The 15,543-nt window shown below is 45.2% G+C and overlaps 1 protein-coding gene and 1 gene segment (V, D, J or C); both read right to left on the bottom strand.

The window, feature by feature from the left end:
* Positions 1-261: 261 nt before the first annotated feature.
* On the bottom strand, positions 262-3,831 carry LOC130485915 (vacuolar protein sorting-associated protein 29-like). Its single transcript, XM_056859063.1, has 4 exons — positions 3,772-3,831; positions 2,315-2,506; positions 883-1,118; positions 262-379 (listed from the first exon to the last, which is right to left on the bottom strand). The coding sequence occupies exons 1-4, from the start codon at positions 3,829-3,831 to the stop codon at positions 262-264; spliced, it is 606 nt and encodes a 201-aa protein (XP_056715041.1).
* A 619-nt stretch (positions 3,832-4,450) lies between these two features.
* LOC130485914 (immunoglobulin lambda variable 6-57-like) lies at positions 4,451-13,637 on the bottom strand. The segment is given in 3 exon segments: positions 4,451-4,543; positions 8,115-8,431; positions 13,592-13,637. Coding segments are annotated over 3 exon segments (456 nt in total).
* Positions 13,638-15,543: the final 1,906 nt, after the last annotated feature.

Genomic DNA, 15,543 nt, shown 5'->3' with positions numbered 1-15,543 from the left:
GCGATCAATGAGTCCCATATTCTTCACAGCAGTAGTTTTATTACATGAGATTTTGATATTTACAGACTTGGGTTAGATAATGTTTACAGCACTTTTTTTGATTGCAAGATTTCAGAAGTGATGAAGTTTATAATAAGACCCCAAGGAGGAATCTGTACCCTACGATCCTGGTATGTATTTCTGCGCAGCAATGCATGCGAGTACAGAGCCAAATCCACAGAGACATCAAAATCACAAGGAGCTTCCAACGGGAGGCACACATTAAGACTTCCTGTATTCAATCCTTTCCACCTTCACTTCATCCCTGATAAGTTGGTACACATAAGTTACAACTGTGGAGGCCTGGATGTCCATCAGAACAAATGAAGGAATGATGTTTCTGTAAAGTTTTAGAATGAATAGCAGTTATTAAACCAGCACTCAAATTGGCAATCTCAGCTCATCTGTAAGCCATTAGCCTTATTATTTTGGGCTCTCAAACACATCCTCAGCAGAGGCTAAGGAATAAAGAACTCAGCAGAAGAGTGCTTAAATTCTGCATTTGGATAAACATCCAGCAGAGTTTCAGCAAAAATTACACTCAAGATAATAAATATTCAGAATTTGCACTACATCTTCTGTTTGGGAGTATGAGTTTTAGAGGGGTCAAGTAAAGATGAAGATTTGCTTTTTATTGGTCTTGGGCTGTATTAAATACAGTTGATTTGAGATGAAGATTTGCAGATCATCTTGGGAACATCACACGTGAAGACAACATCATGGAAGACTACAGGAGAACTATCACATCTCTTGCTGTAACAATGAGGTCTATGCCCTCCCCCCTCCTCAAAGCCAAAAGAGAAAATGTTCTAAATTTTTTACTTCCAAGGATATTAGCCTCACCTGTCCAGGGCATTGTAGGCTCCTGTGGCTGACCCAGGGTTGATAAAGAACTTGTTTTCATGCTCAAGAGCCTCAAATCTGTGTGTGTGCCCTGAAATGAGGATGTCCACATTCAGCTGCCTCTGCAAAATTGCCAAACTGGCCGGATCACCCCAAGGGATAACTTGATGGCCGTGGATCAGACCAATTCTAAAATGCCCAACAGTCACAATTTTTTGCTCTGGGTAACTCAGGCCCTAGGAAGGGGGGAAAAGTATATTTGATCATCAGTATTAGGCACATCTCAACTGCTACCAGCATCAATTCAACCACTTCTAATTGCTGCATTTTGAAAAACATCTTTTTTGGGTAGTCAAGTTCAGACCTCAAGAGGGCTCCTGTGCCTATAAGAGTTAAATAGGAGAGATGTGCAGCTTTCCAGTAGACCAGCTTTCCCACATGGTCCCGTAGGGAACTGGGCAGGTTTGCAATAGCCTTTCCATACTGACAGTCTGTAGTCAAAGCTCTGCTCAAGATCTGAGTTTGATCCCGACAGAAGTCAGTTTCAGGTAGCCAGCTCAAGGTTGACTCAGACTTCCATCCTAACGAGGTTGGGAAAATGAGTACACAGCTTGCTGGTGGAAAGTGTAGACGACTGGGGAAGGAAATGGCAAACCACCCCATTAACAAAGTCTGCCTAGTAAATGTCAGGATGTGACTTCACCCCATGGGTCAGGAATGACCAGGTGCTTTACTTTTAGGAGATAAATAGGAGATCTGATTCACAGATCATACAAAATTAACTTGTAGAACTTTTTGCCACAGGATATTGCATTGGCCAAGAGCCTAGAGACCTTCAAGGGGGGGGAGTAGATAAATTAATGGAGAAGACATCTGTCAAAGGCTGTGTTCATCAGCATTGTACCTCTGTATGTCAATTGCTGGGGGCAATAGCTAGGATTGGCTTTAGTATCTCCGTGCTGCTTGTAAATCTTTTAGAGGCATATGGTTGGCTGATGTGGGAAACAGGACATTGGACTAGACGGGACTTTGCTCTGATCCATAAACTCTCTTCTTAAGCTCGAGTCACCGCTTCAAGTTCTGCTCCTCAAGTGATGAACCTTCATGCATGAATCAACCAACAACGGTTACAGCTCACTTCTCCTTTACAGCACATATCAACAAATGAAACCAAGTCAAACTATTTGTCCACAGCGGTCTATTCTGACTGTCAGTGACTCCCCAAGGTTTCAAGCCCAAGATCTTTTCTAGATCTGCTACCCAAGAATCGTTGACTTAAATGATGTCAATGATTGAACCCAATACCTTCTGCATGCAAATACTCTGCTGTTTCACCCCCCACTGAGCTATGGATTCTCTGCTAAGGAGCATTCAGTAAAGTCCACCATTCCACCATGCCAATTGCCACAGGTATATAGAGAAGTGTCCCTACCTCATCAAAGTCCCCTCTGACAACATGAACATCCCCCGCCAGCGTCTTCAGGTAATCATAACTGTCTTTGGTACAGAGATTTCCCGTGCAGAGGATGTGCTGGATCTTCCCTGGGACCAGGAGCTTCTTGAACTTGGCGGGGAGGCTGGTGCATCGATGCGGGATGTGAAGGTCTCCTAGCACAAGCACCAACTTAACACAGTCCCAGAACAGAAGGGAGGGAAAGAATATATACTAAAAGTCAGATGGTCCCAATTTGTTGAGAGCCAGTCTCTACCTGATACTTATTTCCACTGATTTCCCAATGCACCGTCCCATCCCAAAGCTTTTTGAAGAATGTTTCACACACAAAAAATCACTACATCTTCTCTTGCTTGCTCAATGTAAAACAGTTATCCCATAAGCGGTCATTAGCAGTTTTGGTTGCAGCTTCATTTCTTCAATGCTCCACTTGGAGATGTAGAGAGAAGTAAATTCTTAGAACCCATTTGGCCAAGCCTGACTGTCGATTTTTATTTTATAATCTATTAATTGTTACGTTGAATAAAAACAAATATTTGTTGGATCAGAAGTTTCCTCTATTTACACTAAATATCTTCCTGAGATAAATAGCTTCCACGATGTACGATTTAGACCCTTTAAGCAACCAGAATTACTTATGAGTAGCAATAGTGATCTAGAAAAATCCTGAACCAGGAAGAATTGTGGCTTAGGAAAGCTGAGTGGACTTCAGAGCAACATCTCACGGGGAGCACAAGCCACCACTGATTTTTTTTAAAACCCTCCATTTCTAAACTGAAGTTATCTTTGTAACTGGCTGCTGACCTACAAAGTTAAAAAGCCACAGCTGGGGAGAAATTTGTCTTTTTAAAAACAAGCTTTTTATTTTTGCCTTCAAGTGATGTAACCCCATAGGGTTTTCAAGGCAAGAGAAGTCTAGAGACGGTTTGCCATTGCCTGCCTCTGTTTCACGACCCTGGACTTCTTTGGTGGTCTCCCATCCAAATACTAACCAGGGCCGACCCTGCTTAGTTTCTGAGATCCGACAAGATCAGACTAGCCTGAGCTAGACACTCTCACACAAAACTGACACTGAGTTATTGTTGGTTGCTTGCAAGGTAGAGGAGTGCAGAGTGGTGAGCTGTGGTACTACAGTCCAAGCTCTGCTCACAACCTGAGTTAGATGTCAATGGAAGTCGGGTTCAGGTAGCCGGCTCAAGCTTGACTCAGCCTTCTGGGGTCAGTAAAATGAGTGCCCAGCTTGCTGGGGGTAAAGTGTAGATGACCGGGGAAGGCAATGGCAAACCACCATAGTATGCCTAGTAAACATCAGGATGTGACCCAGTGCTTGCATAGGGGACTACCTTTACTGCAAGGTAGGACACCCTTCAAATACTCTGACCTCATTATGAAAATAAGGAACACTGATTCATCTCCTGTTGCCCAGGATTACTGACCCAGCCTTGTACTTTGTAAAATAAGCAAGTGTCTCTTTGTTCTGCTGCAGAACAAACCATTAGCGGGATTCAGGTCATTGTTCTAACGCTTCTCTTTTATAGCTCCAGTTTAAAGATTAATGTACTTGCAAGAACAGACGTGGTCAGTGGAGCCAATCACATGAGGATGAAAGGAATGCAACTGATCTTAACTATGTGTGTGTGGGGGGGCAGGGTTCTTGTGTGCTGGGAGTTTCCATCTTATCATTTGCAAACTTTTCGACAGCTGTATAATATTAGAAGCACTTTCATCCCCACCCCCATATTCTTCCCTGGCCAGTTAGTAACTTCCCCACAAACAGTACAGGCAAACAAAAGAAGAAATATGTAGGTTAGCCAAGGTTGAGAGGATCCCTTTACCAGTAGGGCTGCCAGCTCCAGGTTGGGAATTACTGGGAGATTTTGGGGAATTACTGGGAGATTTTTGCCTGAGGAGGGCAGGGTTTGGAGAGGGGAGGGACTTCAATGCCATAGAGTCAAATGGCCAAAGCAGGCCATTTTCTGCTGAGGAACTGATCTCTACCACCTGGAGATCAGTTGTACTAGCAGGAGATCTCCAGCTACCACCTGGAGACTGGCAACCCTATTTACCAGACAATGTTAACTGCAGCAACAGGGCTGGTAAACGAACAGGATAACTTTATATTGTGCATTTTATTGTGTCTCCCAGTCTTCCCAAAAGCCAGGGGAAGCATAGTTGGGTTCCCCCGCCCCATTTTATCCTCACAACAACCTTGTGAGGTAGGTTAGGTTGACAGAGAGTGGCTAGCCAAAGGTCACCTAATGAGCCCTACGGCCAAGCGGTGATTGAAATACGTATCTTTCTCAATCAAAGCCCAACATTCCAGCCACTATACATCACTATACATCAAGGAATTCTTTCATTGGGTCCACACACCAGCACTGTAAGGTAGAAGAGGCTGAGAAACTAGGAAACGCAAGCAACCCCACAGCACATTCCATGACCGAGAAGGATTAGAACCTGGAACATCTACAGCCAAAGAAATAACCTAATTACTTAATATATTGGGGCCATGATATGTGAGCCATTTGATACATTTTTGATATTATCTCTGGCTTTTACAGGGCTGGTTTATTTATAAGCATTGCTTTAGTAGGACTTTAATGCAGTTTTATTGTGTTTGTGATGAATGATATAAGAATGTGTGAGCCGCCCTGAGCCTGGCTTTGCCGGGGAGGGCGGGATAAAAGTTTAATAAAATAAATAAATAAATAGTGCAGCCTACTCTAGCTAGTAAGTATTTTAAGAGTTGTCTATTTATACACGCTCCCCCTTGCTCTCTTATTACAACAGCCTCCCCCTTCAGCATACCGTTCTTGGACAGTGCCTTTTGTGCATAGACTTTTACAGGAAGTTAAGAAAAACTTGCCCCACATTTCCAGGGCGGGCAGGCGGGGGTGGGTTAAAGAGAGGGCTTTGTAGCAGCAATTGCCTTTCAGTTAGTTTTCAAGGAAAAGGTACTGGGGCTCAGACATGCTTGGAAACCACATTCTGACCTACAATCCTTGCCCTTCAGTCAGGATTTTGTGCAACAGGGCATGGCCCCAGAGCCTCTTTGGAGTGACAGCCCTAAAACATATGAACAAGTAATCACATTCTTAGCCTATAGGAGACAGTGGACGGCCAGAGCAAAATATATATATATTTCCCAGGCAGGATATCTCCCCCAAACACACACCACCAACTTTCCTTTTGAGAAGTAAACCGTCCCCCTTAGGCTCAGGTGCACAAGGAGTCAACGTACATTTTCTCAATGTAGGAGACACTCTGCATATACCCAGAGGCACCCCTTGTTAGAACTACCCGTGTTTTGACAGCCAAGCGCTGGAAACCGATTCCCAGGCAAAGCCCTGAGAAGATTGATTGCAAATTAAGCCACATGGTTAGTTGTGGCAGAGCAACCCCTTCCACCCCAACGAAAAGAAAAATTGGGCCTTTAAACCATCCCCCTCCGCCTAACCCCGACCCTTTTCCCTCTCCCTTACTCACCATCCTGCTCTGCTTCAGCCTTCTTCCCTCCCCTTCTCCTGCAAACCGCAAGACGCGCTGCAAACTACCCTCGGTGGCTGCCAAAGTTAAGAGGTTTGTGGAGCTTCTCTGACACATGTGCAGTAAGAAACTGAAGCCACTGCCCTTGCCCTTACTTTACACCTTTGCAATATTTTTCAGCTAGGAGCCCCAGTTCTGAAAACACTGTTGCACAAGGCTTCGTTTTGACCAAGGCCACCAGAGCTTAGCTCCACTATAATCCGACAGTTTTAGGAGCAATTGCGTCCCTTTTTTACCAATCACATTTTTCCAGTCAATGTCCTTGGGAAATCACTTTTTTCAGTATTGCCCTCAGGGCAGAGGGAGAGTTTGGATAACTTTTAAAAAAAAATTCAAGTTGCCATCTTTGACATTTTAACCTTCCCTCCTGAAACTTAAATGGTTAAATCTCAGAACAGGGAGGAGAGTAGTTGCAGGATGCATACATATTTTCTTGCAGTAATTCTACAATTACAACCACCTCCACACACACACATTTCTATACACACACATTTCACATTTCTGAATTCACTCTCCTCTACTTAAAGACAGATGGATTCACATTCTAGCTGTATCTGAAGAAGTGAGCTGTGGCTCACGAAAGCTCATACCCTGCCAGAAAATATTTCTGTTAGTCTTTAAGGTGCTACTGGACTCTTGTTCTTTTCTACTACTGCAGACAGACTAACACGGTTACCCACTGTGAATTAAACACATTTCTATAGTTAAACTCTCCAAACTGTTTGTGTTAAAGACTGCCACTGTGTAGGGTTGTCAGGTCCCCGTGGCCACCATTGGGGGATAGGGTTGCCAGATCCAGGTTGGGAAACTCCTGGAGATTTGGGGATGGAGCCTGGGGAGGACAGGGACCTCAGTGAGATACGATGCCATAGAGTCCACCCTCGAAGGCATCCATTTCCTCCAGGGGAACTGATCTCTGTAGTCTGGAGATCAGCTGTAATTCCAGGGGGATCTCCAGGTCCCACCTGGAGGCTGGCATCCCTATCACTATGGTTACATCACTAGCACAGTATATACCAGTGGAGAAGTGTAACTGTATGAATGTGTGCTTTTAAAATCTCCCAGGAGAAGATGCAAGTCTTACAGTAGGGTGGGTTGAGGAAGGAGCGTCCTTGGTGCAGAGCAACATCTTTCTGAAACCGGTGAAGGCCTTACAGTATAGCGGGGGAGGGGGAGGCTTGGCACCTTTTAGCACTTTCCCTGTGCAGGTGAGAATAACTGAGGCCAGTGGACATCCATACACCACGTTTGGAGCCAGGGTGGATCTACAAAGGCAGCCACTGGTAGGCTGCCCAGAGCAGCCAGCCCTTTAAATATGTTTGCTTATTTTAATAAATCATGACATAAATCAGCTCTTTAAATGAAACTGGTTAAGTCCATGCTGTTGTCTCGTGTCTTTATTTGAGAGCACTGCCCATCACTTAAACCCATTATTTTGAACAGGAATATTATTGTGTGGTGTAGTGGTTAAGAGCAGTGGTTTGGAGCGGTGGACTCTAATCTGGTGAACAGGGTTGGTTTCCCAACTCCTCCATGTGAGGCCAGCTGGGTGACCCCAGCTAGTCACAGTTCTCTTAGAGCTCTCTCAGCCCCATCTGCCTCACAGGGTGTCTGTTGTGGGGAGGGGAAGGTGACTGTAAGCTGGTTTGATTCTTCCTTAAGTGGTAGAGAAAGTCAGCATATAAAAACCAACCCTCCTCCTCCTTTAAGTGACAACCCTTCAAATACTTAATGAGAGCAATCATGTCCCCACTCAACCTCCTCTTCTCCAGACTAAACATTCCCAAGTCCCTCAGCCTTCCCTTGCTGGTCTTGGTCTCCAGGGCAGCCCCTGATCATCCTTGTTGCTCTCCTCTGTACATGCTCCATTCTGTCCACATTACTGCTGGCTGCTAAGGCCAATACTGCTCACCTTCTCTTGTTCCTGCCCACAAGCAGCCCACCAAGTAGTTAAAGGGCCGACCCTTCCTTAATTCTCTCGCCCACCGCAATTACGTCCTCCATGCTCTGCTTTCTGTCTGTTAGGCTGTATTGCCAAGGAGCAGTGGTCCTTTTCCTCTAGGGGATACAGAGGCAACAAACACACAAACGGTGAAGGAAAATAGATTTTATTAAGTAGCTGAAGTAGTCTACAGAAGAAAATCACAACTACAGAAGAATCAGTGCAACCAACCGCGACCCACAGCCAATTGCTATAAGGAGGTTTTTGTCTCACTTCCCTCTGTGGTTGTACCACTGTGTACGTGCTGCCACCAACATAAGACAAACAGTAATAATCGGCCTCATCCTCTGCTTGGACATTGGAGATGGTTAAGGTGGCAGAGTTGGCAGAGGCGTCCGTAGAGCCAGAAAAACGGTCCGGGATTCCTGTGGGTCTCTTGCTGAACTCATATATCATCAGTTTGGGGGCACTGCCAGGTTTCTGTTGGTACCAGGATACGTAGTTGCCTGTAATGCTACCACTGCTCCTGACACAGGGGATCTTCACTGTTTCTCCAGGGGACGCAGACGTGGAAGGCGGCTGAGTCAGTACAAACTGAGCGAAGGCACCTGGAAGAAAGCCCAAAAACAGAATCAGGCTCTTGTCATGAGACCTGAATTCTCACAAGGTGGGAGAAAAGTGAAGGAGGTTTAAGAGAAAAGCATTGTCAAACAAACAGTTTATCACTAGGAGGGAAAAGGGGGATAGAAGTTGGATTCAAAATGTTCTCTCCTACCAGTGCAATAAGTGACAAGGAGGAGGAGACGGGGAACCCAGGCCATGATGAGAAGAAAGTTGGCTTCCTGAGGTCAACGTTTCTCTGAAGGCGTTCCTCCTCCTCTATACTCTTAAGCCCCTCAAAGGGAGAATATGCAAATACATGCAAATATGCTTCAAATTCATTGGGTGTTGTTTACCAATCTTCCCAAGCTGCTGAGATAAAAGCAAGAGCTTCCCTCTCAATAGTTCGATCTCGAACATGAATTCTTTGAGCTCACCTTTTTTTGGAGAGAACTCTTCAATTAGTCAATAAATACAAACTGCTTTATCTGGAGTCAGATCATCGACTCCACCAACTGTGCCCACCCAGGGTCTTAAGCAGAATTATTTCCCATACCTGCAACTCAAGATCCTTTATGGGGAGATTTTCCTGGAACTGTACCTGGGAGCTCCTCCTCCATGTTCTTTATCAATGGCCTACGCTTAGGGTTGCCAGGTCCCTCTTTGCCACTGGCGGGAGGTGTTTGGGGTGGAGCCTGAGGAGGGTGGGGTTTGGGGAGGGACTTCAATGCCATAGAATCCAGTTGCCAAAGCGGCCATTTCCTCCAGGTGAACTGATCTCTATAGGCTGGAGATCAGTTGTAATTGCAGGAGATTTCCTGCTAGTACCTGGAGGTTGGCACCCTACCTACGATAGGTCCCCAAATCCACATTGTCAAAAGCATATATCTTTACTTCAATGATCCCAACTGAATAAGAAATAGACTTTGTTTTCTCATGTTTACGCTACATGTTAAAATTTTCTGAAGGACCCCTCTTTGTGTCCCATTTCCATTTGAAAGGAAACAGGTGGCTTCAAGGAACAGGGCCTTCTTGGAGGTAACCCCCTCAGCCAGGCAGCCAATAATTCACTTTCAGTCTAACCCACTTCACACAGTTATTGTGAGGGTAAAATGTAGGAGAGAAGAATGGTGTGAGCTGATAAGTGGGTTATCAGTGACATCAATAAATAAGTACAAATGGGACCTGGGACCTTCGGCACTATATTCCCAATGACTAAGTTATAGCACTTCCCAAATCTGGACGCCAATAGAGGTGGTCTTTGTCCTCCAGCTGAAAAAGATATAATATCTGGTTTCCCACCTACTTTGAGAAGGAGATCCCATTGGCACTGAAGGATGGTTAGCTATTTAAAACAGGGCTTTCTCGGGAGTTTCCCCTCACTGTGCCACTCCCTTCCAAGAGCTCTTGTAAGACGCACTTTTTAGTTGATTCCAAACTAGCAGTTTAGACTCAAAAAGACATTTATCACTCAGTTTTTATGGATACTTCAGATAAGGGCATTGCCAATTCATTGAATTCCAGTGTTTTCTGGCTCCCCCCCCTTTTCCAACCAAATTTGTGGTAAAAAATCTTTTTAAAATTACAATGTAACTGTACTGTTAACCTGTCAAGTGTGTGCAAACTTGACAGGAGAACCAGCGTGGTATAATATTTCGAATGTCAGACCCAAGTTCAAATTTTCACTCTGCCATGGAAAGTTGCTGGGTGACCTTGGACCAGTCATGCATGTTCAGTCTAACCTACCCTACAGGGTTATTCTGAGGTTAAAAGGAAGAACAATGTAAGCTCATTGGGTTCCCATGGGAAGGGTATAAATGAAATTAATACGTATATATAATAAATGAACTTACCAAGTAATATGGAGGATCCCCATGGATACTGACCTATAAAATCTGTTTTGCTCTCTTTTGCTCTAAGCTGCTTCTGATTCTCAGCTTAATTAGTTACTCTCCATTTATCCACCGAGTCTGCAGTATTCCTGAACTGATCCTTAATCAATTCTGCTTCTAGTGAGGAGGGAGGGCTTTAATGACTTTATTTATTTATTTATTTTGGTTGGTTGGTTGGTTTTATTTTATACCCCCCTTTCCCAGCAAAGGCAGGCTTTGAAGCCTATGAAGCCCAAAGCAATGGTGCATTAACTTTCTTTGTGAATTTACAAAATTGCCATCAAGGAGAAAAAAAGGGGCATTAATGAACAATCATTCAACCCCGTGGCGCAGAGTGTTAAGCTGTAGTACTGCAGTCAAAAGCTCTGCTCACGACCTGAGTTCAATCCCAACTGAAGTTGGTTTCAGGTAGCCGGCTCAAGGTTGACTCCGCCTTCCATCCTTCCGAGGTTGGTGAAATGAGTACCCAGCTTGCTGGGGGTAAAGGGAAGATGACTGGGGAAGGCACTGGCAAACCACCCTGTAAACATAGTCTGCCTAGTAAATGTCGGGATGTGACATCACCCCATGGGTCAGGAATGACCCGGTGCTTGCACAGGGGACCTTTACCTTTAATGAACAATCACTTAAGCTGCAAAAAAAAAAAAGTTAATGCCCAAATGCACATCTATCAAAACCACCAGCGAACAGGAAATGATTCAGTATCCATTTGGAATGGCACAGCGTCATGGGCGGGAATCTGGAATGGTGGCCAGGAGGCTGAGTGAACCTTCCCAGACTCCATGTTGCCCTGTATCTGCTGCCTCTGTCTCACTGTTTCGCTGAGCTGAGCCTAAATTCAGAGGCATTCAGGCTTGGTTTGAATGGGGAGGGGGTGTTCTGAAGTAAGGCAGTTTGTATTCTCCCTCCCGCTTTCCATTTCCAATGTCTACCCCCAACACTAGAAAGAGGTAGAACTCTTCCCCACCTCCCATGCCCTCCGAACAAACGGAATGCAAAGTGGTGATGCTGAATACATTTTTTTCCAAATAGTAAATTCTGCCTGCCTTTGTGTCAGCAAAAAGGACAAACGTACAACAAAAGTGACACCTACTGGCCACTGGTGGTCCATATCAGATTGGTGTTGCTCCTTTTGTGTGTGTGTTAAGTGTCGTCAGGTCACTTCTGACTCATGGCGACCCTATGAATCAATTTTAAGAACCAAAAAAAAACAAAAACCGGAGCAATCTGAAAAAAGGGGGGAGAAATCCAAGCCTCAGTTTTAAAAAGCCTTTCGTTTGCTCAGGAAGAGCTTCCAGGAAGCAGAAAGCATTTGAATCCCCGCCTCTTTACATGCTGCTTTGTGATTGGCTGTGAGAGAAACCCAAATTCTGTGGCTAGTGCTTTGCCTTCTGCTCGGAGATTTCAGCCGGGCTGAGCTCAGGAGAGAGGGAAGAGTCGGGTTAACAGAGGAATAGGAAGACCCAGACATTGCAAGGGATGGCTGCGAGGACATTTCTAATGGACAGAAAGCTCGTGCAGAACTCCAAGGAACAATCGAGTCAGATGGGGTGAACATGAGTCCAAGTAGCCATGCATAAATGACCAAAATTAGGCTTGATTTTCTCCCCCCCCCCTTCCTTTAACAGAGCTCCATATTTTCTAAACATGATTTTTTAACAGGGAACTTGGGTTTACACGGGTGGGGGGGAGGAGAACTGGACGTTTCTCCCACAATAAGCATTACAGCCAGTTACAAAGCAGCATTTCAAGGGGCAGGGACCCAAAGCTTCTTGGTTTCAGCTTGGTGACTGCTGGTGCATAACAATTTTTGGATTCGCAACAGAAAAGTGTGGGTCCAGCAAGCAACGAACCCCAGGTAAAACTCCCATGCATGAATGACCTTTGTTTGTAGGGATAATTCAGGCTTTTTACTTCTCTTCCAATTATACTTTGCAGGATACTTTGGGAGAATCTACCACACTTCAGCCGGCCAAAGCTTCTTCTGCAGATTAGCTGACAGCAGTTTTGTCCTACTACCATGCATTCAGACAAGGATGGTTTCTTGTTTACAAATAGTTCTGCAGGAATGGTACAGAAATGGCTAAACAGCAATGTTAAAACACCAAGTTAAACTAATTCTTTACTTAGGATTGTTGTTGTTATATAAGAGATGATGAAAGGAACGTGTCCAGAGGAGGGCAACAAAGATGGTGAGGGGTCTGGAGACCAAGTCCTATGAGGAAAGGTTGAAGGAGCTGGGTATGTTTAACCTTAAGAGGAGAAGGCTGAGAAGGAATATGAGAACCATCTTCAAGTACTTGAAGGGCTGTCATATAGAGGAGGGTGCCCAGTTGTTTTCTGTTGCCCCAGAAGGTCAGACCAGAACCAACGAGTTAAAATTAAATCAGAAGAGTTTCCATCTAGACATTAGGAAGAATGTTTAACAGTTACATTGGTTCCTCAGTGGAACAGGCTTCCTCAAGAGGTGGCAAGCTCTCCTTCCCTGGAGGTTTTTAAGCAGAGGCTAGATGGCCATCTGTCAGCAATGCTGGTTCTATGAACTTAGGCAGTTCATGAGAGGGAGGGCATCTTGGCCATCTTCTGGGCACTGGGGGTGTGGGGGGGAGTTGTTGTGAATTTCCTGCACTGTGCAGGGGGTTGGACTAGATGACCCTGGTAGTCCTTCCAACTCTATGATTCTATTAATTTTCCAAAGATACTGCATTGCCCCGAACCTTTGGTCAACCAACTGAAACCCACAGCCGATTGCTTCAAGGGGGTTTATGCCTCACTTCCCCCTGTGGCTGTATCACTGTGTACTCGCTGCCACTAACATAAGACAAACAGTAATAATCAGCCTCATCCTCTGTTTGAACGTTGGAGATGGTTAAGGTGGCAGAGTTGGCAGAGGTGTCTGTAGAGCCAGAGAAACGGTCAGGGATTCCTGTGGGTCTCTTGCTGAACTGATATATCATCAGTTTAGGAGCACTTCCAGGTTTCTGTTGGTACCAGGATACATACTGCCCTCCGATACCACCACTACTCTTGGCACAGGGTATCTGCACTGTTTCTCCAGGGGATGCAGATACGGAGGGCGGCTGAGTCAGAACAAACTGGGCGAAGGCACCTGGAGGAAAGACCAAAGCAGAATCAGGCTCTTGTCAAAGAGACCTACCTTCCCTCAAGGTGAGAAAAAAGGGAAGGGGATTAGAGAGAGTGGGGCGGTGAGAAAAATAGTTTATAACTATGAGAGAAAATGAATGTAGAAATTGGATCTAAACTTCTCTCCATTACCAATGCAGTAAGTGAGGAGGAGAAGCAGAAGAGGAACCCAGGCCATGGTGGAGACAGAGTTCCTGAAGGAAATGTTTCTCTGAATGAGTTCCTCCTCCCCTCTTAAGCCCCCCAAGGGAGAGGATGCAAATACTTGCAAATGTGCTTCCTACTGATTGATTGTTCTTTAACAATCCTTCCCCACTTGTGAGATAAAGGCAAGGGCTTCCCTCTCATTGCTCTGATCTCAAACATGAATTTCTGAGCTCTGGTTTTTGGAGAGAACTCTCCAGTTCACTGATAAATAGAAAGCTGCTGTAGCAATAGTCAGACCATTGGCAGGTTTGTAAGCAAAATTCTTTCCCCAATTTTTTTCCCCAGACCTGCTTTTCAAGATCTTTTACAAGAATTGCATGAAATTGAACCTGTGATCTCCTCCACCACAATCTTTACCAATAAGCCACAGTAGATCCCCAAATCCTGCATTGTCACCAAGAGCATCCCTTGGTAGAACATCTCTTTCTTTCAGTCCTCCCCACTGAACAGAACACAGCATGAATTTTCTGGTCTTTTTCCTCCAAGTGTTAAGAGCTTTTGGGGGATCATTGCTTCATCACCCACTGTCATCTGAATGGAGACAAATGGCTTCAAGAGACAGGGCCTTCTTTGAGGCGACCCCCCCCCCTTATTGTGCAACCAACCTCCTTTACAGGGCAGACCTCAAGTTGCACTCTTTATTCTTTTCTTTTAAGGAGGTAAAATACGGCTTTTTAAAGCAGCATTTGCAAACCTGTACTGAACCTTCAGTGGAAGGGGAAGGCGAGACAGCCATGCTCCATTGACAGAAATCCTTCCAGCTGCGGAAATGCTTAGCTGGGCCCAAGTCGATATGATTTATGGGACACATTAAATTGTACAAAATGCCTTTCAGCATTCAATCAGTATTCATCACTGGAGAGCCCCTGTCGGTCTGAGTAGACAATACTGACTTTGATGGACCAAGGGTCTGATTCGGTATAAGGCAGCTTTGTGTGTGTGTGTGTGTGTTATTATTTTTAATTTCACTCCTTTCCCAACCAAGGTTGAGTCCACCTTCCATTCAATGCCATAGAGTGCAATGGCCAAAGCGGCCATTTTCTCCAGGTGAACTGATCTCTATCAGCTGGAGATCAGTTGTAATAGCAGGAGATCTCCAGCCACTAGCACCATGTCATTCCTGACCCATGGGGTGACGTCACATCCCAAAGTTTTCTAGGCAGACTTTGTTTATGGGGTGGTTTGCCAGTGCCTTCCCCAGTCATCTTCCCATGCCCCCAGCAAGCTGGGTACTCAGAAATGGGATGACATATCCAGTTTAGAACAGTAATGGGGAAAGGCCCCTAGTCTTTTGATTGTATATGATTGTAAACTGGCCTCTCTTTGTAAAGTCTTCTCCCTCCTCTCCCCCCTTTCTGAAGTTTGAGGCCTTTCCTATAAATTCAGCAGCCTTCTGAATGTAGATGTCATGAATCTGATGAAGCCAGCTCTGTCTCATGGAAGTGTATGTGGGAACAAAGTATAGAATCATAAAGTTGGAATGGGCCATACAGGTCATCTAATGCAACGCCCTGCTCAGCGCAGGATCAGCCTAGAGCAGCCCTGACAAGTGCTTGTCCAGCTGGTGCTTAAAGACTGCCAGGGAGGGGGGGCTCACCGCCTCCCTAGGCAGTCAATTCCACTGTTGAACTACTCTCGCTGTAAAACTTTCCCCCCTAATATCCCACCAGTATCTTTCTGCCCATAATTTAAACCCATTATTGTGAGTCCTATCTTCTGCTGTCAACCAGAACAGCTCCCTGCCCTCCTCTAAGTGTCAGCCCTTCAAATACTTAAAGAGAGCGATCATGCCCCCCCCCACCTCCTCTTTTGCAGACTAAGCATTCCCAAGTCCCTCAGCCTTTCCTCATAGGGCTTGGTCTCCAGTATGTTGGTCT

Source organism: Euleptes europaea, chromosome 13 (assembly GCF_029931775.1).
Source record: "Euleptes europaea isolate rEulEur1 chromosome 13, rEulEur1.hap1, whole genome shotgun sequence".
In the NCBI taxonomy this organism is placed as follows: domain Eukaryota; kingdom Metazoa; phylum Chordata; class Lepidosauria; order Squamata; family Sphaerodactylidae; genus Euleptes; species Euleptes europaea.
This window is presented reverse-complemented; position numbering and strand designations above follow the sequence as displayed.